We start from the raw sequence: 27,554 nt of genomic DNA, 5'->3' as shown, positions 1-27,554 counted from the left end.
ACATTTTGTATGCATATGGTTTGCTTGTTGCACTGTTTCCAATTGCAGATCGATTTTTTTTTCTTTTCAAAATTATGTCCCATCCTCTCTCATATGTAGAGAAACAGTTAATTCCAGTCTTTTTGAGTCTCCATCTTTTGTGAGTGTAGTGCCATCTGCATGCATTATTATTCTTTAACTAGTACTAATGGTATGTTATTCAAAGATAAAATGATGAGAAGCTCTCCTAATACTTGTACCATAGGAACACTATATTTTTTCGTTTGAAAATTTCGAGCATTCGCTTTCAATAGTACTATACATTTTACTCTGATCAAGAGTTCTTTGAGTTTGTAACAAATGACCCACATTTCTTATGAGAATGAACAATAAGGCATGCAGTGAGCTATTTTATTATTGTCTTGTGTACTTATTGTTATTTTTCTGTTTAATTATTTGTTGTCTCTGCTGTTTACTTAACTAGGCAGTGAATTTAACTTAAAATTTCTCTGTTAAATAATTATTTATTGTTGTTATCATTCATTTAACTATGCAGTATATTTTATCTTGTATTATTTTCTTGTACTCAGTGACATTTGCCTTGGTTTTTTTTCTGACTTTAACAACACCAGTTGCATATAAAGATGATTAAAGGTGTGCAAAGCATTTGTATTTGAAGGAAAATGATCCATCTCTCATTAAATGTAATACAACAATGAAAATATTTGTTCATCAACAATTATTTTAATAAACACAGTGCTACAACAATATATATGCATTATGTTGCCATGCTGTTAGGTAAGCTCACAAGTATTAAGGCATGCTGATTTTTGTGTATGATTTTGTGTGTGTGTGTGTGTGTGTGTGTGAGTGTTTGCACACGCGCACGATTGCACATGTGGATACTGGGAAGCTGTCTTCAAGAGGAGGAGAGATGGAGGGGAAGAGGGAAGTCCATGTCATGTTGGCTGCGTCTGCGTGTGCCTGCTCTATAAATACCTGGACCAGATGCGCAGCTGCCAGTTGCGTTGTCTGAGCTCTTGCAGTGAACTGTCTGTCTTACTCCTGTCTGTAGCTAATTGCTGGGTAAGTTGATGTGACAGCTGAAGTGTGTGTTGGTTTTTGGATACTGTGGAAGCTGTATTTCTCAATACTAAGTTATAATCAAAGCTAGAAGACTGCTGTTATTTCACACAACATCATAGTTCTTTTTTGTGTTTTGGGGAAGTGATTCAGAAGTGGAAGACTATTTTTATGTTGTTGTAGTGAAATACAGAAGAAAAGTGATATGTGAAGACAACTGGAATGCATCTTAAAGGCAGTAAAACACATGCTGACATGTTGTGTACTCTTGGCATATGCACACTACACTTTGTTCTTAGAGGTGTATGGATCAGGAGGGTCATTTAAAAACCATTTTTGCACAAGCATAAAAAGATGACATATAATCCTATTATGGACCATCATGTACACAGGCTACATAACACACCTGTACAACTATTTTGGACTTGCACTTGTGTCTGCACATACATAGACAAATTTCAATACACACTGTTTACTCTAAAATATCTTTCAGAGACATATTAGTTATATATGCTTGCATGATCATTACAGATATCATTTGAGAGTCACAGCCTTTTCAAAAAGGTAGGGGGTGGGGGACTGTCATGAACCATTTATACATTTATGTATTTCAGGTCTGTTTCTTCGTTCAAGGAGTTAAGCATCATACTTGAAGTGAAATGAAATAAAAGTATCACTGTTGGTAGTTCTTTAATATATCAGAACAAAAAAATATGAAACCATTAGGTTTTTCTAACTGGGAATCAATGCTGAACCATGGACCTGACGTTTTGTGATACAATTCACATACTCTGGACAGCAAGATTTGTTTTTAATAGACCTGATGGAAATGTCACAAATAAAAAAAATGTAAAATGACAGTCTGAACAAGTCTGAACTATAAAAATGGCTAGTAAATTGGAAATGAGATATTCATGAACCTGAAAATAAGTAAGTTGTGTAACAAAAACATAAAAAATAAATCAGCAGTGCTTGGCTGTGAGAGGCAATGCATCAGTTCTTTGTCCTCTCACTGTTCAGTGGCAGGGCTTCCCCAAGAGCATGACCTTGGTAGTTATTTGTGGAGCTTCCCTAATGTCTTGAGATGGCACAGAAATAGCCTCCAAGCACATGGCACTCAAGTTTTCTTTGACAGTTGCCAGACAAATGAACTGAACCAAAGTGGCCAGATATCATATTTAGCCAATGTTTATTTCTATATTATCTTGATTGTTGAGGTATTACATGTACTTCATTAAATCTGTATAGCATTATTAGCCATTGTAGCTTTTGTAATAGATGAAATTACTTCACAAGGCTCTTTCCTGTCTCACAAATTTTCCTAGGTGAATGATCTCCATTTCTCTTTTGAAGTATTGTAAAAGAAACAGGTTTCACTGAACTAACAATATGTAAGTGAAGAACACTATCAACTAAAGGAGAAATGCAAAAGTACTTCCATCAGTAAACCTAGCTGCCACTGACATCATAAAAGCTTATATATAAATGGTGCTGAACAATAATACCCAGAGCTGTGGTTACATATTGGACTTATATTCTGAAGGTTGGTTAGACTCCTACATGTCAAAGTCCCATGAGTCTCATATTTTCTGATTAAATGGTTCAAATGGCTCTGAGCACTATGGGACTCAACTGCTGTGGTCATAAGTCCCCTAGAACTTAGAACTACTTAAACCTAACTAACCTAAGGACAGCACACAACACCCAGCCATCACGAGGCAGAGAAAATCCCTGACCCCGCCGGGAATCGAACCCGGGAACCCGGGCGTGGGAAGCGAGAACGCTACCGCACGACCACGAGATGCGGGCTCTGATTAAATAACTGCAGTAGATAGTACTGTGAGGTCATCACCAATACACTTCCTTTTCTTAGTATTGCCCCTCATCTGTAAAATTCATAAAATGTTAACATGCAAAAAACATTCTCTATCAAGCGGACCTGTCTCCATAAAATACATTCAGTCATCCATATTTCCCTTATAACAAGAATCAATTGATTAATGACCACTGACTGAGGAAACTTTGCTGTGATAAGTATTCTGTTTTAGGACAGTAACAAAATTGAGGAGGACAGTAGTAAATACATTCATTGCAACAGTACTTTAAACAGTTCATCAGGCTGCAAACTCTACAAAAATTTCAACAATGAGAGACTTGTTTTTTACTCTTTCCAAATCCCTGAACATTCTTCATCAGGAATTAGACAATGAACATAACACATGGAAACAAAATACAGAAAACAGTTTTTTCAAGTTGTTTTTATGGATCAAAGAGTTTCATGGTATGCGATTTTGTGCTGGAATCCATAGAATGTGTTGTATGTAACTGGAATAGCAACAATTTCAGCAGGCATCTGCATTTCAGACACATCATTATCAGACTGAAAAATCTCCAATTAATTCTGCAATGCATCTAGGAAAGGAGGCTTTTTGATTTCTAATTTTTCTGCTCATACAGATATACTGGGAACAGTTTAGTGGGTGGATAATGTCACTTGGTGTTTGAGAAGTTATGTACAAAACATCAGAATTTGAGAAAGGAGAAGGCATGACTTGGATTTTCATTGGATTATTTATAATGTTGAGAAAATTACTAGTTTTGAATGCAACTCAGGGAGAAGAGGGAGGGCATGATGTGAAGATACTTGCATGCTGCAATTACTTTTAAGTAGTATTTCATCAGGAAGTTGCACTGATGGCGTTTTGAACTGCTGATGGCACTTCTCAGCTATGCCATGGATGCTTTCCAGCTGGCCGATGAGACCACAGACAGGTGGGCAGCAGCAAATGTACCAACACAACAGACACTTATTTTAAGAACAATGTCATTAACACTGCCAAGCTCATTGTGTAGGCCACTTCCTCGCACAAAAACCCGCAGAAATACATACACAGAGCTCATTAACTAAGTCAGTAGAGATCCATTCTTAGGCATGTTATTACAATGCATAAATTTGTTAATGAAATAGTCTAGACATATATTGAAATATTTTTAAATTGTGAGTTTTGTACCTTGCAGAAAACATTTTACTCCATTAAACTTCAATGCAATTGTATATCCTGATATGTTTCACCAGCTTTTTAAAAACGTTGTAGTGGAAATTATAAAGTACACAAATTCAGGAAAAAATCTATTGTGACAACCAAATAGCAGTAATATTTCCAAATGCATGAAATCCCATAAATACGAAATAGGTGGCTATTTGCAGATAAAATCAAGTAAAATCACATGTCAGTGAGCCGACTGTCATTCAATATACAATTATTACAGACAGTAGGGTCATTATTCTCTGTATAACTGCTACTCACTTTTAGTATGAATGAATCGTTTTCAAATTATAAAAGTAAGTGCTTTTGTTAACTGTACCTTTCCACTTTTCATGACACAATTTTAAATATTTTTACATACATGGAGGAGGTGCACAGAAATAATAAAATAAACAGTCCACATATAAATAAATAATAAAATATGCATACATTGAAGTTTGATTACTTTCGCTAATGTGTTACGGATGTTATAACTACACTCACTTTGAGCAGTTTTCTTTGAGTGTTCATAAGTGTGTTGCTGAAGATGTGTAACATATCACTTGTTATTGGCACAGTCAGAAAATTTGTATGAATTAGAAATATCTATGATTCCTACACATTTCTAAGAAAACAAGCCCTCTTCTTGTTTTTGATCATTTACTGGTAGTATTTTTCTAAATATTTTTCTTGGTAGCACTCTGTAAATGACTTTCTAATACAACATAATCATTCTTTCTACATTTAGAAAAGCGACAGGTTTTCTTGTAATTATGATTTACCATCTTCTGCTGCACTCGTTGCTGTTGTGATCCACTCACCATTTCCAGAGTACTATATTAACTAACACATATTTTTTAGAACATATAAACTTATGTAAAAGATTTCTGCACACCAATTAATAACTCCATGTAATATCGTGAACCATACTTTATGTGGTAATATAATTATCATATACTAAACTGTGGAATACAGGAGGAATGAGCAAGCAAAACACATTCTGCATGTAGGTTAAAGTGTTGCAGGAAGTACTCTGAAGTGAAAAGTAGAACTAATTTTCCTGAACAGCTTAGCATAAAATAATTTTATATCACTTCAATTGATTGTATTACCTGGCAACAATGTTAAACTTTCTTTAGTGGGAGTTCAAAACTACGGTTGATAGTAAAAGGAACTTACTTAGGAAGATAATTTTTCTTTTAACTCATTTCATATGCCCGAACCTCATCCTTCTTGATATGGTTCACTTAATGCAGGAGTTTGTGTGCATGTGTGTGTGTATGTGTATGTGTGTGTGTTTTCATGTTTATAAGGGTGGGGTAGGTATTACTCTTTTTATCTAAACCATTTAGTAACAGCCTGATTAGAAGCTTAAGTTGGGTTTGGTGATTTATTTTGAAGATGACTACCAGATAGCTCATAACAACTATCTTCTGAAACTGTTCTTGAATCACCTATGTGAGAATACTGAAATTTAAAATCAATTATTAAAAAACATCTCTTAAAATATTACAAACATTTGTATGTGATCAAACACAAATATTAACTCTTTTAGAACTATGTGCAAGTTGAATACATAGTAACAGAAAGAAAACTATTAAGATAACAGAAATAAACTGGCATCACATTAATGTGTGGCTGGATAATAATTGGATAAAATGTCAAATTATTACTACAAGTTGAAATTTTCTCTGTGCTAATTTACAAAAATCAAGATTCAACAAAATACTTTTAAAAATTTACAAGATATACGTTTTCATCAGTTAAAATGGTAGAAAGTCCTTTGGAAATCTATAGCTGTCCTGTTGTCAACCACTAAATCACAGTGAGTGTAAACTTAATGTAGCAGAGAATGCAGTGTTTAGCAGTTGATCCTGTCATCCAAAGATGTAGTTGTGTGTCATAGGAAAATGCTGTACTCAGAGCCAAATCATGGTCTCCCTTTCTTTTATGTAATTGGAAGGATGTGGCTGTGGTCAATTGGTGGTCTATCACATTTTCTCTGTTATGGAGAACCACTTTTCATTCCACTAGCAAATGGTTTGATATGCAAGGAGACAAGTGTTGCTTGCAACTGCAGTCCCTCCAAGTGCCCTTGGCTACTGTATCAGCAACATTACTGCTCCAATAATCTATATATCCTGATTTTCATTACATCAGGTTTAGAATACCTGTAGCATTGTCTGTTGCCCACTTTACAGGAATCTCTATCATTGCTTTTATTTTCTAATAAATCTCTTGATCTCAATGCTTCTACAACTCCTTCTTTCCAAGTTTTTCTAAGCCTTCCACATTTTCTGCAGTTTGGTGTTATCCACAGGTTAGTTTTCTTAGGTAACATGGATTCATCTATCCTTTGGGCATGATGGTACCACATTAACTGTTTCCATTCCATGTCAGGTTTTAATAGCCTTTCTACATCCATTCATAATGGATCCTATTTGTTATGTATTTTGTGTTGTCTGGATATTCCCAGTGGTCATCTGAACACATCTATTTTGGTGAACTTCAACTTTCTCTCCTCATCCTTTGTACCTCTTCATGACTCTGCCTCATATGACAAGGAACTTTTAATTAGAATTTCATAGGTAATGTATTTCCATTTCTTTGTTATTTCGCTACTCCCAAGGATTCCATTTAAACAAATGATCAGTCTTCTAGCCTGAGTTATTCATTTCATAATTTCTTGATCATCTTTACTTATTTCTAAATATGGATAACTACTAGAAGCTGTAATTTACTCTGTAATGAGTTGGATTCTAGACAGTTCTGCCACTATTGCAAGATATTTTATTTTCTTCGCATTAAGTTGTAAAATCCATCATTTACATCTTCCTGAATTTTTTGTACCATATATTTTATATCATCTTTTTCATTGGCAATCATAGCTTCATCATCCACAAATTGCAGTGTAAAGCAGGTTTCTTCTACATTTTCTTTTCCATTGATTTAGAGATTTTGCTAAATACATTTCAGAGAGGGTCGAGGTACTGATACCAACATAAATACACTTCCTTTTTCAATTTTATTTGTTTAGGTAAGTATTGTGAAAATTTTTCCTTGGTTTTCTAGAGCAGACTGAGAGGCTCCTATTGGAGGAGAAATTTCTCCCTGTGACAATGTTCAGATCAATCAAATTCATTTTGGGTAGCATAAAATTCTATGTCACACATAAACTTATGAGAAACACAATGTTTGGGAGAGTAGCTTGGGGAAAGTAACAGAGTAGTCCTGGATGTTCCCCTTTTTGGACCAATTATGATGTGTCATGGTTAAGAACTGGTGTACCAGGATATTTAAAACACAATTAAAATAGGTTTATAAACACCTTTGGAAATATAACTTACTGTTTGCAGTGTTTGGCCAATGGCTTTGCCACAATGGTAACATCGGTTCCCATCAGATCACCAAAACAAAGCACTGTCAGGCTTGCCTAGCACTTGGATGGGCCACTGTCCGAGTCTGCCAAGCACTGTTGCAAGCAGTATGCATTCAGATCTTGCAAGGCCAATTGAAGAGCTACTTGACTGACAAATTTAGGATTTACTTGACTGATGAATAGCAGCTCTAGTCATGAAACCTGACAACAGCCAGGAGAGCGGTATGCTGACCACATGCCCCTCTCTGTCCACATCCAGTGACACCTGTTGGCTGAGGATGGCACGGTTGCTGGTTGGTACTGTTCGGCCTTCCAAGACCTGTTCCGAAGGAGAGTTGATAATTGTTTACAGTGTTTTGTCACTTTCGAAATCTATGTGAGTGATATCTCAGATCTGTATAAGGAATGCATTATGGAGCTCTGAGTCCAACTAGTTATACAGGGAGTATCAAAAAGAATCATCTGATTTGGCACGTTTATTTTTCTGAAACTAATAAACTTATACAATGAATTTTGTTTTTTGATGAATGGGAAATTTAAAAAAAAATTCATATCTTTTCATAGATGTTCAACATGCCCCACTTGTGATGCACGGCATATGTAAATGCGGTATTCAAATTGTTCCCACACTGCAGTGAGCATGTCTTGATTTACAGTTTCCACAGCTTTTGTTATGTGAGGTCTCAATTCATTCACTGTTGTTGGTAATGGATGCACATGAACAGAGTCATTTATGAACACCCACAAGATATAATCACATACAGTCAGGACCAGTGACCTTGGAGGCTGTAATGTACAGCTGAATCATTTGGCCCGGTGCAACTGATTCATCATTCAATAATCCTGATTTAAAAATTCCTGCACTACTGCTACCTAGATGGAACCATGTAAAACTCTTAAGTTTGCTCTTTGCAACAATATGTTGTTCACACACATATCTCAAATAACATATGATTTTTTAAAAATTGGGTGATTCTTTTTGATACATGCTGTATTATATGTGATATGTATTTGAGAGCTACTCCTGATGATGATGGATTATGCTGTCAAAACAGAACTCTCAGAGTAGCCACCACATGGCTGAAACTGGCAATTCATCAGCCTAGATGGATCTACTGGTTCAGTAAGCATTGGATATTAGCCTTGTCTCTTCACAATGAACAGCATCAATCATCTTACAGCACATCTGTTTCCCATACATTATAAAGTACAATAATATTGGAAAAAAAATTCTAAGATACCTTGTAAAAGTATGGTACTTGAGACCATTCAGCTCCAAATGTCAATTACCATAAATACTTCATAATTTCTAGTCCCCATGTGTATCGCACATTTAAATCCTTTAGAAATGATAGCTGAGGTAATTTGTTACAAAAATAGTATCCAAAACCTTCTTTGAACATATAAGATTTGAAATGGTGTCCCATTCACTGAAGGTTCAACTAAATCAAGCTAAGTTTAAGAATTAAAAACTATATAAATCATGACTTCTGGTGAAGCAATAAAACCTGCCTTTTCTGATGATTCTTTCAACATTTTAGTCGGCATATTATGGCTGGAAGAAAAGAAAATTGCATATAAATAAATAGTATTTGACATGACTCTGTGCTATGATTGAAATTTTTTGACTTTAATAGTGAAGAAAGTGATGTTTAGTATGTTTCTTTATGGAAGAAGATTCTACTGCAAGAAGTGTTCAAATATAATATAATGAGCTTAATAATGAAACTGCAATTCAACCCTGAAGGGTTAACATTAGAAGGAAAAGGTGTATTTGTGAACCACATGTTGTGCATCTAAGTAGCCTTAGAGGCCTCATTGAAGTTGAAGAACATTCTCCCATGGATTTACTTGTGCAGGAAGGTTTACAGTACTGCTGCTGTCGGCAGGGTCAGGTTTTCAGGTGTGCAGTCTGCTGTAGGAGTGATTTGAGGCTTTTGTGCTCCATAATCTCAACAAGATAACAGTTAAATGACTAATAGAAACACACAGCTGCCACTGCAGACTGACTAGGTAATGAATTCTGGCAGATGGACTCGAAGAAGGGAAAGGGCTAGGAAGAAAAGGGCAGCAAGGGAACAGGAATGAAAAGTGTTCTTACTCTTATACAGGCAGAGGAAATCACAAGTAGTACACAAAGAAATAGGAGCCATGGTTTGGGGGACATGGGACAGCAAGATAAACTGGAGGAAGAGAGAGAATAATGAGAGAACCATTTTTTTAAGTATGTTATCTAAAATCTTAGCTACAACTTTTGCCTTGTTTATGTGCCTGCCTGCCACTCATCTATATGGTGAGTGGTTATCTCTTCTTTTACTGTTGTTTAAAAACTATAAATAGCTGAGTCAAAAATGTACTACTATTCTACACTTTAGAAAATGTTCAAAATTTACATATTAATCTAATCAAACCCAGGTGTTGTACTGTAAGCCACTCACAGAACTGATTCCAGTTCTTACATTTTGAATAGTCTGTTATGCCTGTGATTCTTCAGTTTCTGTCAGCATATTTGTTGACTGAACAGTCCACAGATGTACTGCCATCCCTTAGTGTTCAAAAGGCACAATATTTTGGTGATCAGACATTCCGCCATCTTCAGGAGTGCTGACAAACTGACTTCCTCAAGGTGCACTGCCAACTTATATCCCTTCCTCCCTTGAGTTGTTCTTTATGCAGTCCACTACTAAAATATGCACCAGGGACTGGTGCATATTATCGACTGGCACTACTGGTATAATCTTATTAAGGTTTGGGAACCAGCATTATGTCTTATTAGGAAGACACTCAGCAAACACAATATTCTAGTAGCAAAGGCAGACAGAGTGTACCCACACCACAGCAACTGGACCACAGACATTGTCGCAGTTGCCTCTACAACTGGCGACACATGCTCTTGGGCACGGACAATGTACAGAATGTCTCAAAGGGAAAGGGGATTCAAGTTGGCCGTGCACCCCCAGGAGGTCAATTCATCAGTGGACCATTGGTACACCCATGGACTGTTCTGTAAGCTATATATATATATATCTTTAATATTCAAGGCAAAATGCAGTCATTTACTCCCTGTAGTCTCACAGTACCTATATAGTTGAGTATTTGGTTGACTCAATTGGTATTACCATGAAAGCCTTTCTTCATTTCCTGGGATCTAGCCTTGTGCACAGAAATTATAGGCAGGAGTGAGTGGATTTATTTTTCAGCCCTCGTGAATTAACCTAGATATCTTTATTTTAGTTGATGATGAAAGAGGTTTATAAAATTCAAACATTTAATCCATTTCTTATTCTTACTCTCCCCGAAAATCTTTCAAACTTTTGCTCCCTCTGTCTGAAATAATTATACATTTCATCTTGAGAGATCAATTTTGAATCTTTGCATCTGTAAATGTTAATGTAATGGAAAGACTTAGACATTTAAAGGAAAAAATGGAAATCTATTTAACCTTTGATTTAATGTGACACAGTACGTCAACGGGAGCTAAAATTAGGGCATTAAATATAAAGGAAGACAGAAGCAAAGTCCATATCCCAGAACTGAAATATGAAAGTGAAATGAGCTGAGTGAAATTAAATGAAAACATAAGGTGCTAATAACTCAAGGTTGATAGATGTGTATATTCCTTATAGAGGTACCTTCATTTTCTTACAGATTCGTATTCAGTTTGATTTTCTTTTAGTTCCTGTTTGCTGGAAAACTTATTTTAAATAGTTTTTAGTGTATATTCACAGTTGCCTCTAGCATCATGAGTAATTCAGTTGCTTCACCAAGCAGGTAGTGAGCATTTGCAGCAATGAGGACAGAATGCCTTCAGCGCGAGCTGGCAGACAGCATCGTGCGGATGGAACCTCTGGATGAAATTCGACTGTTGCTAGCTGGAGGAGCCAAGGCAAATGAGCCAGTTACTGCCCAGGGTCTGCGACCACTGCACTATGCAGTGTGGCAAAGGTATTCTGGAGCTGCTACTCTGTTACTGGTGCGAGGTGGAGATGTCAACGCCCGGGATGAATGTGGTTATTCAGCTCTGCATTTAGCTGCTGAGCATGGGTTAGTATAGGGAAACATCCATTATTATCAGCATAATAATAAATTCTTTTAGTCTATACCATACGCTGTAAATGTTAAACTGATGAGCCAAAACATTATGGCCACTTGCATAATAGCTTGTTTGTCCATCTTTGGAATGAAATATATCACTGATTCTACATATCACGGATCCAATGGTTTGTTGGTAGGTTTGTGGAGGTATGAGACATTCAATATCCATGCACAGGTTGTGTAATTTGCATAAATAATGAGCTGTTGATTTGCATATGTGGTGGTGGCACCCGACAGTGACCCAAATGGGTTCCGTAGGATATACATTAGGCGAATTTTGTCGGTGAGACATCAAGTTCACTACAATGCTCCTCAAGCCACTGTGACTCAGAAATAGCTCAGAGACATGGACAGTTACTTACTCGGTGATCAAAAGTCAGTATAAATTTGAAAACTGAATAAATCACAGAATAATGTAGATACAGGAGTAAAAATTGACAAACATGCTTGGAATGACATGGGGTTTTATTAGAACCAAAAAAAATACAAACGTTCAAAAAGTGTCCAACAGATGGCGCTTCATCTGATCAGAATAGCAATAATTAGCATAACAAAGTAAGACAAAGCAAAGATGATGTTCTTCACAGGAAATGCTCAATATGTCCACCATCATTCCTCAACAGCAGCTGTAGTCGAGGAATAATATTGTGAACAGCACTGTAAAGCATGTCCAGAGTTATGGTGGGGCATTGGCATCGGATGTTGTCTTTCAGCATCCCTAGAGATGTCGGTCAATCGCGATACACTTGCGACTTCAGGTAACCTCAAAGCCAATAATCACACGGACTGAGGTCTGGGGACCTGGGAGGCCAAGCATGACGAAAATGGCGGCTGAGCACACGATCATCACCAAACGACGCACGCAAGAGATCTTTCATGCGTCTAGCAATATGGGGTGGTTCTAATAAAATCCCATGTCATTCCAAGCATGTGTGTCAATTTTTACTTCTCTATCTACATTATTCCGTAGTTTATTAAGTTTTCAAATTTATACTGACTTTTTGATCACCCGGTATACCTCTGAAAGATGAAATTGCTATTGGGAAAGACATCAAGTGTGAAGCGGCGCATGTGGTTCACAGCTGTCAGCATGTCTTCAGTTTTTAAAACAGGTCAAATGCATGTGCAGGAGAATGTCTCCCGTAGCATAATACTCCTCCCATCAGCCTGCATCCATGGCACCCTGCAAGTTTTGAGTTGCTGTTCAGCTCAATTTTGGTATTTGTGGAGGTGACCATTGACCAGGTGTAGCAAAAATGTGATTACCTGAAGAGCCAACATATTTCCATTGATCAATGGGCAAATCCCTATGGTTCCATGTCCCCTGCAATCATAATTTATGTCATTGAGTCAATATGTGAATATGTAGGGGTGATCTACTGCGGAGCTCCATGTTCAACAATGTACAATAAATAGTGTGTTCTGAAACACTTGTGTGTGCACCAGCAGAGATGCCACAGATCATCCATCCTATTTTAAGGAGCAGACAAGTCTCTGAACCCATTCTGTGAAGAGTACCTGAAGTCTAACCATTTAGTGGCTAGTGCTAGTTGCACTGTCCTATCTCATTCCGTAGATGCTCACAACATTAGCGCATTTGATGAGCTCTGCTGTTTTTAAGATACTCATTTGGAGGATCTGCATGATAATAATCTGCCCTTTCTTTAAGTCACTTATCCCAATGTATTTCCCAATTTCCAGTGTATATCTTTGTTAGGATGGTTACCCAACTGTGTCTGCTCCACTTATACAATTTTGTTACCATGTCATGCACCTGCAATGTCGCCAGGCAGCATCCAACCTCATGGTGGGCAGTGGCCATAATGTTTTTGCTTATCAGTGTATAACACTAGTTCAGAGGATATATATGCAGGACATCATCTATTCATATGTTAATTAGTTGTAAATAATCATAAATATAATGATAAAATAGGGCTAAATGCAGAAAAACGTCTACCTATTTGAGCAATGAACTACAAAAAACCGATAGTCTTCAGTTTTTGCCTCTGAAGATAGATCATAACCACAGATTTATTGTTTAATCTTAATTTGGATACATTTGCTGCATACAGTATTACAGACATATACGAGCTAAAAGAGAAGAAATCAATTTATTCACCATGTTTCCATTATAAATGGGTTGTCCAATCAATGAAGAAAAATTAGGGGAAAAAAATTCATGTCATCACAAATTTTTCTACAGTGATAGGGGAGTGCCATGAACAACATACTAGAAGTCCCCACCTGTGATGTGTGAACATTTGGACGGGCTTTGGGTGGTGTGGCTTTTAAAGGTCACTTCCTTATGTCTTTCTTGAATAACTGAAAAGCAGCTTCTAGATAAATTTTTCTCTGACATAGAATTTAACTACATGAAACTTCCTACCAAAAAAAATTCTATTGATTTTTTCTCTAGGGGTAATGTTTTCTCTAGGGGTAATGTGTGGTCTCAGCTCTCTGAGACTGCTGATGTGTGTGCAAGTTGCATTTATGTGAGTGTATGCATGTGTGTATGTGTGTTTACTGCTGACAAAGGCTTTAATGGTGGAAAGCTTTAATTGTGTGAATCTTTTTATTGTGCCTATCGCGACTCAGCATCTCCATTATATGGTGAGCAGCAACTTTCCTTCTCTGGTATTGTTACATTCCATTCTGGATTTTCCATTGTTTGTTTTTTGCATTAGTATTATTAGTAACTCAGTGCACAGTGCAGAAAGTAAATGTGACCTGGGCATGTTTCCACATTGTGTCATCAGTGATTTGTAAGGTGTTCTGCAAATAGTCAATACAACTGTGTGAAACACCCTATAGTTGGCTCTTGTGACTTAGTGGGGTAGGTGGAGTGGGGAATCACCTTCTTGCTCTTCAGTTTGCAGAACTATAAATAAGGAAAGTCACTTACACTTCTACCCTTCACCCCTACCTCCCTCTAACCTGTTAGACGTCCTTAATATGATTCTATTGCACTTAGATGTGATACACACATTCAATATTTGTTCTTAACTCACTTCATTTAACAGTAATCATTAATTTTATACCATCAAAACATTATTTTTAATAATATGTAATTTTATATCCCCTGAAACATGGATACTATTAGTCCTAGAGAAAAAATTAATAGGATCCTTTTTTAGGAAATCTAACTTGATTTAAATTTGTACTGAGTTCCCCTATTTGTCCATTTTTTATCTTTGATGAATGGTTTAGGGTTGCAGAATCATTTCTAGAGGAAAGCAGGCATTCAGGGACAATAAACGGTTTAGTCACATTAATGTGAGCACCACACTATGTTTGACGTCAACATGCAATAACCACGCACAGATGTCTGGTGACGGTACTAGCAGTGTAGGTTATACAATGCATGTCAGGGGGCTTCAGAAAACAGTGCCATTCTTGCAATGTGTCACAGCACAATTTATCTGATGTACAAGAGGTCTCGATCATAGGCATTTGGGGCAAGGCTGGAAGAATTTCCAAAACAACTGTGTTTGTAAACTGTTCGTGTACAGCCATATACTGTGCATGGCAAAATGGCACTATTCAAAACATACTGAGGCAACTGTGCTGCAACATGAGCCATAAATGACAGGCATGAATGATGGCTGCAGACGTGTATGGGCGAACAGACATTCAACTGTTGAGCAACTCCCTACCAAGATGAACCTAGAGGCTACCAACAGTGTTTCCTTAGTGGCCATTCAGCAAATGTTGCTGTGTATGGGCCTCTGCAGCAGCTGCCTAGTTCATGCACCCATGTTGAGTGCTATTTATCAGTGACAAAGGCTGGACTGTGTATGCCGCTATTGCAACTGGACATCCAGTAAGAGGCAACAGGTAACCTTTTCAGATGAATCATGTTTCATGGTTTATCAGGCAGATGGTCAGAGGCATGTATGGTGTGAAACATCTGAAAGCAAACATCCTGCAACAGTCGGTGGAAGGGTCCAGGCCGGAGGAGGGAGTGATATGATCTGGAGTGATCTCATCATCCTGGAAGGCACAATGGATCAAAGGAAGTATGCATCTATCCTTGGGGTCTGTGTCCACCCCTATATGCAGGTTTTTTTCCTCGGTGTGATGGCATCTACCAACAGGACGATACAACGTGTCGCACAGCCCACAGTGTACATACGTGGTTCAAAGAGCATAAAAATGAGTTTACTGTACTCCACTGGCTACCAGACACCCTATACTTAAACCTAATTGAGAATCTGTGGTACCACCTCAATTAAGCTGTACATACCATGGATCCTCAACTCAGAAACTTAGCACAACTGGCCATGGCACTAAAGTCAGCTTGGTTCCACATCCCTGTCAGTATCTTCCAGAACCTCAGTGGCTCTCTTCCTGAACATCTCACAGTGGTATGTGCTACAAAGGTTGGTTATTCAGACTTTTGACAGGTGGTCACATAATGTGATTGTACAGAGTATATCTGAATACAAAAGAATGTTTTAAGAATTGTATGTGGTGTTATTTGTGGAACATCCTGCAGAGACATCGCAAAAAATGTGGTATTTTGACAGTTGTTTCGCTATACATGTATTCGTGGCTGTTCTGTGGTCTTATCAACATTTCTTTTGTCTCAAAAAATAATTAAAAGCGTGAGTGTATATTAGGATAAAAATAACTTCTTAGAAAGACTAAGTGTTTAATGTTAGAACATAAAGAAGCCACATTCTAGGATATACATGTATTAAACAACCTGCTAAAGCGTGTTACATGTCCTGTAGTTTTAGGTATAGGGCTGTTTTTAAAGCAACTGTGTTTTGTGTGTTCCATTTAAATGAACAAACTGGAATATCATAAATAATTTTTTTCTAATGTAAGTTCATTAAACATTGGAGAAGGCTTATAAACAGTTTGCTCATTCATTTTCAATGGTTTGTATATGAGCAACTGAAATCAGAGACAAATTTACTGAGAAGTTGATTCATGTTGGGGACATCCCAAAACAGCAACCATATATGAAAATGCAAAGGAAGTGCAAGGTACAGTATCGGATAATGAGCAAATTAATGTGCAAATAGATGATGCCACAGGCATATTGGATGAAAGACTGTGACACTTTTTACCTGGAGAGTTAACCATTAGATAGTTTTGCACAAGGTGTCATATTTGTTGAATGCTGGTCAAAACTAAATACATAAGTGGATTTTTCAGCATTCCAACTGAATTTCTACACAAATTTTATTACTGTGGTATTAATTTATACCAGAAATGAAACATAAATTGAAGTAGTGGATGGAACCCCCTGAGCTGTGTGCAAAACGAGATGAAGTCAATTTCATGTGCCCGAGAGGTTAACCAATGCTTTTTGAGATGCAAAAAGGGTTCTCCTGAATGAATGCTGTGTGAAGGATAAAACTATAGCTAGTCAATGCCACAAAAGTTTTCTGGACCAATTGAATGAAAAATATTTGAGAAGAAGCCTGGGTTGCAAAAATTTAATAAGTTAATTTAAAAAAAATAATTTAAATTTTTCACTAAGACCTTGATCTCAACCAAAAAGAAGTTTTGACAGTGGGAAAAACTAAATAATCTGAATTATCAAAAGTTGAAACATCTGTCTGGGACACTACTATTACATATAAAGAAAATTGTGTCTAAAAATGTTATCACAATGAGAAGGATATGGCTACTGTACATGGGTATTTGCACACCATCAAGAATCAAAATGCAAGGGTGGAATTTACTTGCTGGAAAAATGTTTGATGATGTGAATGGACCAAGAAGGAGACTTTCAACAAAGAAGTGTACTGTTTACATAATAAACACATTCTTTCGCTGACAGACCAATTATACTTCTTCTCTCCTTCATAAACGCAAATGAAATACTATATTGACAATACAACTTACATAAATGTGTAACACTGAAGAAAGAGCAGCCAAAAATTGTTTAATTGTTTGTTAAATAATTTAAAATTAGGAATTTTTATTTTACATTATCATTAATGTCATTGTTGGGAACTAAAGGCAAGATAGGAAAAGTGCCATAATTTCCAAAGATCTGACAGACTGATCAGAATCATCATAAGACATACAGTAAACTAAAAAAGTAGCATCTGCATGCAGTCATTTAGTAATGAGTATACCTGAAGGACAAGTTTCACATTTTTCTGTATACTTGTTAAAAAACCTGCATGTTAACACTTTTATATAGAACAAAATTGTCACTGTGGGAATTATATTGACAATGGAATTTTGATGTTTCTTGTACCACTAGCTAGCTGTACACTTACCTCACATTTGTGTCCAATAGATACACAGAACTGGTATCATTACTGCTGCAGCAAGGAGCTCGCGTCGACTACCGTGAGCCTACTGATGATCCTTTCCCACGCACCACTCTCTGCGATGAGCCTCTGCGTCTTGCCATCCGTAACAGGTAGAACTAATATTATATGACCTAAATTAGTCTTCAACTAAGTACTGTATTGTATTTTGTAATATTGTGAGAATATATGAAAGTATATCCATATTAAAATAGTCACAATATAGCCAATAATCCCTCACCTTTCTCCCAATATTTTGTTTAGTTTCAGTTTGTAATTAATTATAGCTACTTACAAGTTCAAAATTGAATATCCCATTTTTTATTATCGTTACCTTTCATATTTTTTTTTTCAATAATTACTTTGTAATTTGAAAAAATTATCTATTTGGCCACAAATATTTCTGTTTTTATGGTTGTATATATTCCAAAACATTTACATAATTAATTTTCAAATAAAAGTTGTGCCATGATCTCTTATGTTTTCCCAGTGTTACTGATTAATGGTGTACTTCTGGTTGCTCAGCTGAGCTGTTGTTTCCATATTATGCACTATATTTCAAGGACCAATCCAGCCATATTCTTCAGGTGTTGCAATTTGTGCCACTATGTGTATGCATTGCTTTGACTCCAATCAGACTAGGGAGTTGAACTCACAATCAGTTATAAATAGTGGTGTGAGAGCAACAGTAGTTCACAATCTGGTTGTAATCAGATAGCAAGTGCATATAACAGCACAACTCACAGCACCTTAAGAAGATGACTGGGTTGGTTGTCAAAACATTGTGCATACTTATAAAATGGAAAGAAAATCTGCTGAACACCCAGAAGTATGCCATCAAGTTTGTGGCAGCAAAATTGAGACTAATTTCTGTCAGAGTATTTAGTTATGCAACATCAATAGTTTGCTGCATTTGCTAAGCGCCTTTTGGCTCCTGAGCACAGAAAAATCTTTGCACAACTTGTAAAAAAGAAGTTCTCATGAATAATCATCATGAACATCTGAAGCAATAGAAAGATCTCAAATGTTCATTTCGAAGGCTCCTCTTAAATCATTCGTATAAATGGCTACTTCAGTTTTGAATGGAAGTTAGAGAACCTTATGACTAATAGTATGGAAAAATCTGAGGGATATCTCTTAAATTATTAAAGTGTGTCAAATGCTTTCAGGACACATCAAAATTAAGGGAGCTGCACATTCCACATTGATGTAGCATTCCCTGTGACATGAGACAGCTGGTGAGCACATTTTCATCCCTCCCCAGATGAAAATTCCTTCATTGTGGATATAAAAGTGAATCGTATGAATGATCCTGTGTTAATTATTCATCCCAAGGTTCCTGTTGTGATTGAAACTAAGTTGCAGTTAGTTTTACGCACTACATGTTATTTCAAGTAATGTGATTTTTTTCAGAAAGATTGTATATGTGAGAAAAGACAGTTATGTTCAAGTTTATTGATGATCTGATGAAGAAGTTAGCATCTGCAAGGGCAGATGAATCCTTGCAAGATGGTGCATTCATAAGCCATTTGAAACAAAACCTGTACTCTGATAATGTCAGGCCTTTCAGTCAAAGGGGTTTTGTTCTGCAGTTAATTAGCCCAATGTAAGCACTCTTTCTTGCCAGCACCATTGTCAAGAGACCCAGCAATCAGTTGAAGTACCCCTATGTGGCACCTCTGAAATTGGTCATTATGCTGACTGACATTTTAAGAAATGAACAGAGAACAACCGAGAGGGTCATATTCTTAATTCAGACCCCAAAAACTTATATTTTTATAGTGAGCACTTTCATGTGATACAGTTAGGTAAACAAATCAATTAAACTATTGGAAAACATGCTATTTTAAATCATAAAATTCTTTAATTATGGAAGGGCAACATGTTACTTCATTGCCACAGCTGTAAAGGACTGTTTTTACAAAAACATAACTATTCTTCGTTGCCAACTGTATTTATCAACAATTGTGAAAGAAGCAGCTTACTTTTTCCCCACTTGGCTGCCACATTTGCTTTTACACTCATTTGTGTGCATGTATCAGATACCAATTATAGAGAACTTCATTTTTATGTACAAAAATGCTATAAACAAAGTCAAAAATATGATAATCATTGTAAGCTGTTTAGCACCAGTTTAATTTATTTTTTGATAAGCTTTAATATTTTATAGTTGTTTTGATGTATTACACACAATCTAATTGTATTCAATAATCTTTCCCCAAAATAAGCATGCACAGTGTTTTTTGTGTTTTCAGTACATATAATGCATAACCTGACTGATTTCCAGATTTTCATTGTAATGACATTACAGACATGCAGATGTGGCACGGATTTTGCTAGAACATGGAGCTGATCCCAACAAGCGTTACTTCTTTGGTTCTGAGATAAATCTCGTATCACCACTTGATGTTGAATTTATGCAGCTTCTATTGTCTTTTGGTGCTAATCCAGACTCACGAGATCGTGCTGGCCTAACTCCACTTATGAAAGCTGCTCGTTTGCCACAGGTTGGTGTGTATTATATTGTGTTATCACTTTAACATCAATACATCTGTGCTGGAATCATAAACATAGACCGTGTTTTGTAGTGCTTATTGAAGTTTCTGGAAGCACTACTAGAATTATCTGTGAGGAAGGAATGTAGCAATTGAAAGTGGTCTGATGCATGATTACCTAAGGAAAACAGAAGAACCTACTTTGATAAAATTACATACTGGTTCACATGTTTTGTGGCTGTCCAGGATTTATGATCTTATATAGTCTATCCAAAAAAATAGATGAGCTTGAGAAAAATTATGTTTGAATTATAATAGTAGTCTTATTTTACTAGAAACATTATTTCCTACACTGTTATGAAGAATTCAAAGATGCCATATGGTCAGCTAATAAGAAAAATGTGTTGCTGGTGAGACACCGGAGTTTTTAGCATTCTTAATCTGAAAGTGACTCTTGAAACAGAATATCACATAATTTTATTTTGTAGCATGGCTGTTTAATCAAAACTAAATTTCAAAATCAGCTAGCTGTAAATACCATATGCTTATCACTCACTTCTGCGTAATAAATATGTTATAGATTTTTAGAGTGTTACTTCAAAGAATAACCTGGAATTCAACTATAAGTTAAAGATTTGAGATTTTATTTTTTGTTTGAAGGAATAAAAGAGTGTTGGATTTTAATGTCTCATTAACTCTAAGATCATTGGAGGGAGCTAAGTTTTGTTTGCAAGCTTCTCAAATTAATATTCTTCATTTAAAATATTGACCTTGGGTAAATCCAGAGTTTCACACATTTTAGGCTCTAAACTTCACTAACAAAGAAATGAGAGACTGTCACTCAGGAGCAGCATTCACTCTTGCTTCTAGGGAATGGAGTCTGTATTGTTACTCCTGTCATTTGGAGCTAATGTAAATGCAATGACGGATGAACGACATGATTATCGTACAGTTCTCCACTATGCTGTGCTCTCAGGAAATGTGGCTACAGTAAATCTTCTACTGAAACAAGGAGCTCGAGCATCATTTCCTCCAGAGTACCAGAAGCCAACTCCTTTGGATCTGGCCATTCTAAGAGGTGATCCAGAGCTTGTCCGAATTCTCCTTGAAGCAGGTAATTATTTTGCTGGACTATGTACAAATCCTCTAATTTGAATTTTTTAATAAATAATATTCAGAAATGGGTCTTTGGTATTTATGAGTATTAGAATGAATAATATAAACATAGAAGGTTTAGTAATTCAGAAATAACTGGTATGCCAACTTCCTCCAGAAATTTCACTTTATCGTGTATTTTCCTATCCAGTTTCATTATAGAAGTTGTATATTCTGTTAATTCAGTATTTTCAATTTTTTATTCTGCTTCCTTGAGGCTCCTCTCTGTTTTTTTTACTTTCATATTTTCCATTAATCTTCTTTGAAAAGGATATTTTTTGTATCACTTTAAATGGTTGCGGAAATCCTGTCTCTCTTATGTCTTTTGTGATATACAGTAATAATTTGGATTACATCTTAGTTTTAACGTATTACTAAAGCATCCCATACTGTGTGAATTAATAAAGAATGTGTGTATGACCCATAAATGACTATAATGACATATATTTATTTGATAAGGGTCTGATTCCAATTAATGTTCTCTCAGAAGACTAAAATATATTGGTACTATTAAAATACTAGTGTTGTTTATATTTACAGACATTCTTCCTTAGTTCCTGCTACAATGTTTATATTCTTCTTCTTCTTCTTCTTCTTCTTCTTCTTCTTCTCCTCCTCCTCCTCCTCTTCTGCCTTTTGCAGATTAGGCCTTTCAGCCTGTTCTGGCCTCAGTTCAACAACCAAATATGCTTCATCTATTTCTGTCAGGTATCATCAGGACCTGTAAAAATAAACAAAAGTGATGACATGTTTTTTTATGAGGTATATTTTCTTGTGACTTATCACTGTATTTTTCCTGGTGGTATATTTATGTTCTCCTACTATTTACATTATTTACTATTATAGGATTGTGGTTTAGCAGTTAATTCTCTGTCTTCTGTTCTTTTGATGTGCACATTCACTCTTTTGTAAGCACTCAATGAACATCATGTAGTGCTTATACAAGAGACAGTACATGAACAAAAATATTAGTAGACATAAAATAAAATGCTAAAACACACTGTTATGTTTTGTAAATAGTGTAAATAGTAAGCTAACCTAAATGTGCTGACAAGAAACATTACACATTCAACAGTATAAATAGGAAGACGCCCTAAGTGTACTGACAAAAAACACTACGCAACTCAACAAAAATATGTTGGTGTGTAGTTAAACAACTATACCTTTTATTCTTTTTGTAGAACACTGATAATGCCTAACGTAACATGGTAAAATATATGTGCTTTAAAACAATAAATATTCAGTTGCTAAACATGAATACTGTAAAATAAATCTTTATCTACATGATAAACACAATCAAAATACTTGCACCTCTTCCTATTTCTTACTGTTCTTTGATAGGTGGCATTTTTTCCATTGAATAACATTCTGAATGCAGTATTGTCATATTGTTACAGGAGCAGAGGTGAATGCCAGTTCTCCCATAATTGGTTCCCCTCTGCATGTTGCATGTGCGGAAAACATACCACACCGAGAAGAGCTTTTGCGTCTGTTGTTGACAGCAGGTGCAGATCCTAATTTGTTGGTTGAAAGTGATGGTGGGTCAAGTTTAAGGCCTGTGCTGTCTGAATATGTTGCTTCGTCAGAGCATGTGTCTCCTGAGATAGTTGCACTACTGCTCAGATATGGGGCTAAGGTTTGTATTAAAATATATTTGATTATTAATATGATATGTTTCTTTGTATGGTAATACTGCCCTGCTAATGAAGATTTATCCTTCCCAAGATGGTTGATTTCAACAGTTCTTCCATGACTCAAGCTGTCAGGATGCTTCTCTCAACTTCAGCAGCTGTGAACTGCACCGATAAAAAATATTTCTGTTGCAATCTCCAAGACCACAAAATCCCCTTGGCCTGAATCTTCTCTAGCCCCAGTTCTCCTTTGCCTCTGTCCTCTTTCAGGCATCAAACTACTCCTTATCAATTGTCTTCCTCCATTTCAATTCCCCTTGATGCCTTCCAACCTCATTTCTTATTTTATTTGTTATTTTTAATTTATTTTATCCTTCCAGAGATTACTTTCTGTCACCTTTAATTTCCTCCCAAACCTTTTTTTTTATATGCAAACTCCCCCTGTTACTTCTGGTACATAATCATAACTAACTAACATCAAAGTATTAAATATTTTTTGTGATTACTTGAGGAAAGGATCATGATCAGTATTCTTCTGTTCACAATGCAGGTTGTGATGAAGACACAGTTTCGAGACCCCCATGGAATACTGAACTCTCTACACAACCTGTCCAAATCACCTCCAGGACTGTTCTTTCAACTAGCATCAGCAGCAGAGAGCTTTGATCCATGTATGATAAAGCGATCAGCAGCCCTTACAGAGGAACAAAAAGAATTTCTCATCAGCTTGGCCAGGAGTCCACTCCCACTTCTTAGTCAGGTCAGTAAACAAAAGCAACGTTATTGTACCTTGTACAGAAAATTGTTGGGAAAAAAATTAAAATTAATATGCCTTAGTAATTGAGATAACCACAAGTTCTGCTTAATTTAGAAGTGTGCTGAATACTGCTTATATTGTGTTATTGTGAAATACTCTTACTGTGAATCATTTTAAACATTTCCAATATTGGCAGGTGTAACCTCGTAAAAGTACGTTGAGATCATATATTCAATTTTCTATTGGTACCATGCATGTTGCACTCACAAGTTGCTGAGCCACAGAAATTATCTGAACACATGTTTCTCTAGTGTATGTTGGTGACTTGCTCCAAGTGCCATATGTGGTAAAGGTCTTACACAACATTGCCAGTTGGTAACAACTATTTATTATTACTGTTATTTTTTCCTGTATAATCAATCTTCTGTGAATAATATATACCACTGCCCTTAACAGAGCTATCTCATTAGCCATTTAATGTAACTTAATCATTTCATGCACCAGCCCTCTTGTCATTGGCAGACAAATCATCTCAGTGTCAAATTCTCTGAAATGACTCGTACAGTCATTCTCTACAATTGCTTGCCAAGCATTCTGCTCAATGAATGTCACTCCTTATGATGTTAAACACAGGCAAAAGCCCCTTCATTGTAGCCTGAGGTGTAGTTTTTACTTATTCTCACAATGCTCCAATGCTGTTGCTCAGTATTCTCATATGGATGAGCTGTACTAACACTAATTTTTATGATAGCAAATGGATCAACCTTATTTGCTGAACCAGTATAAAAAAATGCAGATTACTAGGGAAGTGAGTGTCCTCATGAGAAGATATTATGCAGTAGCCAGCTGGAGACCGCCATTCCAATTGATGTGATTTTTCAAAAGTCATATTTTCCATGATTCCCTGATGATCAAGTCTCAAAAGTTGGATATATGGCCCACAATTTTCTGTTTGTTATTCTCCATTAAATGACTTGTGGAAATAACAATGTTCCACAATAGTGGATTTCCTGGTTTGAAAGAGGTGAGTATGCTGTAGATTCATAACACACCCCTGAACTGTGCATTTGGTTCACCCTACATAAGACTTGACAAAGCCATGTGAAATCCTGTAAATTTCTGTGTCACATTGTGAAAAGCCATTCTCACTGAATCAGCAAGCACCAGTGTTTTAGTTGGAGGATAAAGGATTGTTTCAAAATGTTTCCTCATAAGTGTACTTATTTTACTGGAAACATACCCTATGTATGATATGGAATCTGTCATCTAGTGGTCCCCATCTTCGTCCATTTTCTATCATATATACAGCTGTAGTGTTCTCTGTATTTGTTAAAAGTATATCAGTTTTCCTTTAATAAAATTCAGACATGTCACAACTCCACTTGCAGTCTGTTTGTTACATTCACATTTTGTGTTAAAATTGACATTCATTGTATACAAATCGACTGGGAAAGGATTGAGATGTAAATGTAATTAAATCAGACTGATATTAATTTTGTTTCTATAGTTTTGATGATACTTAAGCTGTTTGGTGAATCATTTTGGCCGTAATGTAAATTTGTGTGGAAAATGCCAAAAATTCATGTCCAGTTTGGCCAGTGCACCAAACAAATAGTAATTAACCTGGCACACAAAGAGATAATGAATTCTAATTTTTTATACAATCCTGAATGAATCTCATATTATGAAATGATTTTGGTTGCAGGCACGACTGTTTCTAAGGAGGTGGCTGGGGAAAAGGCTGCCAGAGGTTGTACCGCAACTTCCACTGCCAAGTGTGCTTGTCGGCTACCTGTTGTATGAGTGGCCTTAATACCACAAATGCAACTCAGGTGGCCTCCAGGATGTACATTCAAGCTACTCAGCCTGTGATCAAAATATGTTTTTTCTACTGTATTTGTACTTTAGTAGCTGATTGTTTTATATCCATGAAAATTTGTAGATTCTATATAGTGTTTCTTAAAGAAAAAACATTTTTTACTGTTTATCACTATAGATGTGTGAACCACAATAAGGCAAAAGCTTCCTTAGTTCAGAATAGTTTTCAACGTCAAGCAACAATAATGCAATCTGCAAATGTAATATGAATTACCATGAGAAAGCATGTAATGCCTTTAGGCCTGGCACTAGGATTGATAAGGCTCAGAGCACTTATAAGTGAGTGGTGCCCAAATTTATTTCATTATAAATAAACATTTAATTTGCTTAACAGTTTCTGATGTGAGCACATACTGGAAGTTAAATACGAAATTGTCCTTTCACTTGAATTCTTTTCTACCATAAATCTCTCTTTAACTTCTTTTTAATCATCTGTCTCTCATTTCTTCCTCTTCACCATTATCCATTTGCTTTAATCTTCTTCTTTCTTTAAATTATGTAAATGGGGCACCACAGAACATTTATAGAGCATAGAAAAAAAAACAATGAGACAGAAAATAAACACATCAATTGAACTGTGCTTGTGCCTATCCTGAATGCATCATGTGAGGTTGATCACATAATATAAGTTTCATCTTGTAAGGAATTGCATGCAATTTAGACAGAAAACATTTTCAATATGTGCGTTGTGATAACTGCATGTTTATGAAGAAAGAGAAATTATTTGTTGTTATGTTGGTGGTTATTGGTATTTGTGTGACTTAAAATTATTTCTACATCTTTGATTAAAACACATTCTACACATGTTTACAGTGCCACAAGTGTGCTCTTAAGAAAAGAATTATCAGTTTCTTGTTATACTTTTCAAATATCATTCATTATGAGCAGATGCTTATGAGTTTACAATTATTTGAAAAGATGTCTCCAGCTGTTGATTAAACAATTGTATCTGCACATTTCTGGAGATTTATATGTATACCAGTCTGTTGGTTATCTCTGCATATGGAGGTAGATACTGAAAAATGACTGAAGTAATTGTTGATTATTGTGATTATTTTTGTAGGTTTTAGAATTGTATATTTTTATACCTTTGCTATGGTGTTGAGATATGATGCAAAATATATCAGCCACTAGGCTCATTAAGTAATCTCTTTGTGTCACATTGTTCAAACAACATGCAGTATTTCTGAAGTATTACAACTTTTTATCTAAAGCTTAAAATAAATTTATTATGATGAAACATTTTGTCTTTTTTCAAAAGAAAGTCAGTTCCAGATTCCCTACTCCTGCACTCCCTAACAGAATTTCAGCAGCATCTAAGAATACCAATGCACAAGACAACATTGACAAATTTGTCTAACAACTACAGAAAAAATTAATGTATTTAATTGTGAAATTATGGCAGACTCACAGTTCTCTGTGTATTTGTCTTACTTGGCAACAATTCCACAGTTCATCATCGAGCTTGAAGTTTTTGCACCTTGTAAAAAATTTCATGGGTGGGATCGCATGAGTGCTTTATTTTAGGACAATGGAGGAAACTTGGTTAACCCATATCTGTGGTGACTGGGGAGAAGGGGAGTGGGGGGGGGGGGGGCAGGACTGGAATTGATCTGCAAAACAAGTGAACAGGCAGAAAGGTCAGGAACATTATCTGTTACAATACTTCTCTCATAATGCTTTATGGATACCACAATCAAAGTAATTGCAGTTTTACAGAAGACATACTGAGTCATACAAAATATGGTTCACATCAGAGAACAAGGACTGACAGGTCACACAATTAATTTTTCTTTTTTTA

The 27,554-nt window shown here is 36.0% G+C and overlaps 2 protein-coding genes across 2 annotated transcripts in view; both read left to right on the top strand.

Moving 5' to 3' along the window:
* Positions 1-27,554, top strand: part of LOC126418931 (calcium uptake protein 1 homolog, mitochondrial) — a 538,349-nt gene that overhangs the window by 52,797 nt on the left and 457,998 nt on the right. The gene's annotated exons all lie outside the window — the stretch shown is intronic.
* Positions 995-26,993, top strand: LOC126418932 (ankyrin repeat and SOCS box protein 14-like). The gene is made up of 8 exons (XM_050085967.1): positions 995-1,065; positions 11,239-11,511; positions 17,825-17,950; positions 20,149-20,344; positions 21,203-21,446; positions 22,885-23,123; positions 23,669-23,878; positions 25,581-26,993. Exons 2-8 carry the CDS (start codon positions 11,258-11,260, stop codon positions 25,686-25,688), a joined length of 1,377 nt encoding a protein of 458 aa, XP_049941924.1. The 5' UTR covers positions 995-1,065; positions 11,239-11,257; the 3' UTR covers positions 25,689-26,993.

The sequence above is a fragment of the Schistocerca serialis genome, chromosome 9 (genome assembly GCF_023864345.2).
Source record: "Schistocerca serialis cubense isolate TAMUIC-IGC-003099 chromosome 9, iqSchSeri2.2, whole genome shotgun sequence".
Classification (NCBI taxonomy): Eukaryota; Metazoa; Arthropoda; class Insecta; order Orthoptera; family Acrididae; genus Schistocerca; species Schistocerca serialis.
This window is presented reverse-complemented; position numbering and strand designations above follow the sequence as displayed.

Coding starts and splice junctions, on each gene's coding strand:
- LOC126418932 (XM_050085967.1), top strand. CDS start 11,258: ATGAGGACAGAATGCCTTCAGCGCGAGCTGGCAGACAGCATCGTGCGG. Junction 20,345..21,202: donor AAGCTGCTCGTTTGCCACAG/GTTGGTGTGTAT, acceptor TCTTGCTTCTAG/GGAATGGAGTCTGTATTGTT. Junction 21,447..22,884: donor CCGAATTCTCCTTGAAGCAG/GTAATTATTTTG, acceptor ATATTGTTACAG/GAGCAGAGGTGAATGCCAGT.